The sequence below is a fragment of the Monodon monoceros genome, unplaced genomic scaffold (assembly GCF_005190385.1).
Source record: "Monodon monoceros isolate NGI ecotype Baffin Bay Population unplaced genomic scaffold, NGI_Narwhal_1 Contig721_ctg1, whole genome shotgun sequence".
In the NCBI taxonomy this organism is placed as follows: Eukaryota; Metazoa; Chordata; class Mammalia; order Artiodactyla; family Monodontidae; genus Monodon; species Monodon monoceros.
This window is the reverse complement of record NW_021702832.1, coordinates 1741-6587: the sequence shown is the minus strand read 5'-3', so window position 1 is coordinate 6587 and position 4847 is coordinate 1741. Positions and strand designations below refer to the sequence as shown.

General features: G+C 66.0%; 1 gene segment (V, D, J or C); it reads right to left on the bottom strand.

Annotated features, from left to right (window-relative positions):
• Positions 1-1545: 1545 nt before the first annotated feature.
• Positions 1546-3277, bottom strand: LOC114891194 (the record flags this gene model as incomplete). The annotated part of the segment is given in 4 exon segments: positions 1546-2023; positions 2108-2437; positions 2573-2589; positions 2931-3277. Coding segments are annotated over 4 exon segments (1029 nt in total), but the record flags the coding sequence as incomplete, so codon positions are not given.
• Between the last annotated feature and the right edge of the window lie 1570 nt (positions 3278-4847).

Genomic DNA, 4847 nt, shown 5'->3' with positions numbered 1-4847 from the left:
AGTGAAGGACAGTGAGGGTCTGTGAGGGGACAGTGAGGGGACTTGAGGGACAGTGAGGGGCCGGGGGCCAGGAGGAGACACAGTGGGGACAGCGAGGGCGCCGCGGGGCCGGCCCGCCCACCTTGAAGAGCGTCACGGTGGCGCTGTAGCACACGCTGAGCAGGAAGAGGGTGATGAAGATGGAGATGGTCGTCCACAGCCCGTCCAGCTCCCCGTCTTGGGCATCAGCACAGGTCTCCTCCTCTAGCAGCAGCTCTGCACAGGGAGGGTGGGGTCAGTGCTGTGCCTGCCCCCGGGGGCGGGGCTGGGCTCATGGGGCCTCGCAGCACGGCTCCCAGTGTGGCGCGGTGGTGGCGGGATGCCCCGGGTGGGCCGGGCCGGAGGCACCTGAGGACAGCCGCTGAGCACCGGCCCCAGCCCCCCATTCCTCCAGCCTGGGCCCCCGTCTCGGCCTGGCCAGTGGGTCCTGCTCCCTCCCCTGTGCTGTGCGCTGAGCTGGGGCGCTTGCGGGGAGGGTGCCCGGACCCCCCGCAAGACAGTGGCTCAGGCCCCGGCCGCCTCTCCCGCTGGGGGCCAGACCCGGAGGGCGGGAGTGTCAGCAGAGCGCGTGGGCTGTCCCTGGCCCAGGGAAGGGGCAGCACAGCGCTGGTCTCTGTCCCATGGGCGTTGGAGGGTGGGGACCAGCCTGGGGTCTACGGTGAGGGCTCATGAGACCCAGCTCTGTGGTCGGGTGTGCGTCTGTGCGGCTGCCCTGTGGGAGGGCCCGTGTGCAAGGCCCACGTGTGTGCACGCGTGTGGGTGTTGTGGTGGGTGCACTGCACACGTGTGTACGCAGGCAGGTGAGTGCACGTGGATGAAGGCGGTGGTGTGCCGGCTGGTGTGGCTCAGTGGGGGGCTTGTTTTCAATGGCTCTGGGCTCAGTGTCCGTGGGTGCGTATGGAGGGTCCCTCCCTGGGCACTCAGGGCTGCTTGCCTCTGCCCCTTGTGGGCACAGGGATGAGTGTCCCCACGAGTGCACAGGCCTGCCCCTGGCAGGGACAAGCAGGGCAGAGCCACCTGGCCTGAGGGGCGGGTCCTGATATCCTGTGCCCGACAGTGCAGCAGGGCCGTCCCCCCACCCTGGGTCGCGTGTGGCCCCCGTGAGGGCAGAGAGCCGGCACGCGGACTCTGGAGCCGGGGACAGGAATGTGGGGACGAGGACGGCCAGTGTCCCACTGCTTGGGCTGGAACAGGGGCGGGAAGAAGTGGGTACTCATTCTCCTGAGGGTCTCTGGTGGGCTTCTCCCATTGCGGGCACACACTCCAGCCCCAGCAGCTGCCGGGTGGAGGGCGGCCGGAGCAGCTGTCCCCTCCGGGAGAGGCCCTCCCCGGCCTCGGGCAGCCCCCAAGCGGCCTGCGCAGACCCGCACACTCTGGGTCCGGCCCTGAAGGGGGTCAGCTCTCCCGCACTGGTGGTGACAAACTGTGAGCCAGAGCTGGGTCCGCCCCTGCCCCATGCAGGCCTGGCGTGCCCCAGGGCTCTGCTCGGAAAGAACCATGACAGCATTGCGGGGTCCCAGGGCGGCGCTGGGTGCTTTATTTCATGGTGCCCGGGAGGAATGTACACAGGGCTGGGGCTCAGGCGCCCTCGCTGGACCCTGAGAGCCCACGGGGCGGGAGGGCTCGCTGGGGCAGCACTGCCGTGCGGCTCATTTACCCGAAGACTGGGTGATGGTCTTCTGTGCGTTGTGATTGCGTAGAGCCTCGTGCAAAACCACACACGTGTAGGTGTCTCCCTGCTGCCAGCTCTTCTTGTCCACCCTGAGCTTGCTGTACAGGAAGAAGGACCCGTCGGCATCCAGCTGGGGTGGGGTCGTGCCATAGTTGCCCTGTGGCTCCGGCTGCCCGTTTCTCTGCCACTCCACGTCGATGTCGCCCGGGTAGAAGTCGATGACCATGCAGGTTATGCTGACGCTGACCGAGCTCTTGGCCAGCTCTTCCTGTGCTGGGGCCAGTACGTACACCTGCGGCTCCCGGGGCTGCCCTGTGGGGAGAGGTATGGCTGTTAGCACGATGGTCACTGCTCTTGGCCCCCAGGGACCCTCCTGCGCCCATCCACCTGACCCACCTTTGGCCTTGGAGATGGTCCTCACGATGGTGGCCGGGAGGCCTTTGTTGTTGACCTTGCACTTGAACTCCTTTCCCTTCAGCCAGTCCTGGTGCTGGATGGGCAGGGTGCTGACCACACGGTAGGTGCTGTTGAACTGCTCCTCCCTTGGCTTTGTCTTCGCCGTGCTCACCTCTACATCGTCCACATACCAGGAGAACTGGACATCGGGGTCCTCCTTGCTCACATCCACCACCATGCAGGAGACTTCCGGTTTTCGGGACATTGTGAGGATGTCCCTGGGTTTCGGGGGGAAGATGAAGACGGACGGTCCTCCTGGGAGCTCAGAGGCTGGTCGGGGAGACATGGTGGGGGGTCAGCCCCTGGGTGGACCTCCTCTTGGGCACCCATCCATCCCTCCCCCCCAGTGCCACGGCTGGTCAAGGTCCACCTCCAAGGGGTGGAGGGTGAGGCCGGCTGACTTACGTGGACATTTGGGACACCTGGAACAGGGGTTTGGGCCGTTGATTTCTGCAGAGAACAGACTGGAGGTTACCGGGGTTGGGGACGGCCCAGGGCTGGGCTTAGGGCAGGGACAGGTTTTGGCAGGTGAGACCTGTGCCCACCTCTGTGGCCCCAGGGGCTGGGGGAGGCGTCCAGCCTGTGCCCACCCTGGACCTGGTGGAAATGCCCAGAGGACCCCCTCCCTGAGCCTGGGAGGCCTTCAGGTGAGGGAGAGAGACAGGCCTCCCGTGACACCCTGGGCGGGATTCACCATCCCTGGTGTGCGGTCCATTCAGGTGGGAGGGCTGACCCCGGGCCTGTCTCGTAGTGGACACCCTGCCTGCGGCCCGTCCTCTCACCGATGCTCTTGTCCACCTTGGTGCTGCTGGCCGGGTGGGCTACGTTGCAGGTGAAGGTCTTGCCAGACGAGGTGCTGGCAGGCACGGTCACAGTGCTGCTGAGAGAGTAGAGCCCCGAGGACCCTCGGACGGATGGGAAGGTGTGCACGTTGCTGGATTGGGTGCCCGAGTTCCAGGTCACGGTCACTGGCTCAGGGACGTAGCTCGAGACCAGGCAGCCCACGACCACTGTGGAGCCGGTTGTGCTCCCACAGCTGGGATCCAGAGGGTAGACTGCTGGGGCCGTGACGGAGGCTGTGAGAGAGGAGGCCGTGTGACTGCCAGGGCCTCACCCCTGCGAGGGTCCAGGCAGGGCATCAGGCGTGCAGGCCTGGGCCATTGCTGAGCCCAGTGACCTTGTGCTTCCAGCGTGTCTGAAGACCAGCGGCCCAGCATGGCTGTCTCCCACCCCAGGTCCCTGCGTCTGCAGCTGTGGGCTCCATACATAGCTGGGGGCCAGTGCTGGGTGACCACTGAGCCCAGGGTCTAACAGATCCCCGGGGCCCCTACCCTCCTGTGGGTGTCTGGCCTGATCAGGCCCTCGGTCTGAGCCCTGACCAGTGGCTACTGCTCCCTGAGCCCACTGCCCTGCTCTGCTCCTGTCCCCTTGTCCTGGCCTGCTCTTTGCCACCCAGGGCCTGTGTGTTCTGTATCAGCTCTGCCCATTGGCATCCCTGGGAGCCTTGCACTGCCCCTGGCCTTCTCCTCCTGCAGGGTGCTAGCACCCCAAGCCCCATTCCCCGGCTGGACCTGTCCCCTCTGACCCTGCTCTGCACAGCCCAGGTATGCAGACCCGTCTGAGCCCCCAAAGAGCCCCTCGTTTCCCCTCTGCCAGGTCCACTGCCCTGTCAACCCCACCTCGCTTCTGCACATTCACCCCTCCTGTCCCAGCTCCTACAGTCTCCTGGAACAGGGTTGGGACCCTGGATACAAGAACTGCGGCCCATTGGGTCCCCTCAGGGTCGCCCGTGCCCCTTCAGCCCCAGAGACCTGCACTCCCAGGTTCCCTCTCCACCCGGCCTTGCCATCCACAAAGCCCCTCCCAGCAGATCAGGGCTCCCTTTTCCTCCGCCTTTCTTCCTCTGACTCTGGCACACCTGGGGCAGCCCCTGCCCTCGCAGCCCCCTGCTGCCCTGCACAACCCCGCCTGCTCCCCTGAATTCTTGGGGTAGCCCCCTGCGCCCGGCCTTACCAGCCCCCTGAGCCCCAGCGGAAAGGCTGCTCTCCTTTCTCAGGGCACTCAGGTTCCCCTCATCTAGATGCTCCCTCACCTGCCTCCACCCCTCATCCTGGCCCCTCAGCTGAGCCCGGGCTTCCTGTCTATCGAGTGTCTAGCCTCTGCCCATCTGAGCTCCGGTTCACCGTCTCAGGCCTGAGTCGTCCCTGCCCTTGTGCCCCTTCTCTCCTGCCCTGGGCCCTCCGCACACCCCAGGGGGGCCCCCAGCCCGCTCTCCTGTAGGACTCCCTGCTCTGCCCCCACTGCCAGCTGCCCTGCGTCCTGCCCTCCCAGCCCCCTAGGCTCAGGTCTCTGGGCTCAGCTCAGGGATGCTGTATCCTCAAGTCATCTGCTCAGCTGGCGTCAGACTGCCTACTGTCCCTGGAGCGCTGGACCCACAGCACCAACGGTCCCTGCACCCTATGACACTTGCCTACTCACCTGCTCACCCCAGTACCTGGTCTGCTGAGGTCCTGGGCAGGTCCCTGTCCTCCCAAACCCCTGCTCACCTGCACAAGCTCTCCCTGCTCCCCAAAGCTCCCAGGGCAGTCCCATCCCCTCCCAGGCTCCTGTTCACCTGCACAAGGCGTACCTGCTACCCCAAAGCTCCTGGGGCAGCCCCTTACCCTTCCACCCACCATGC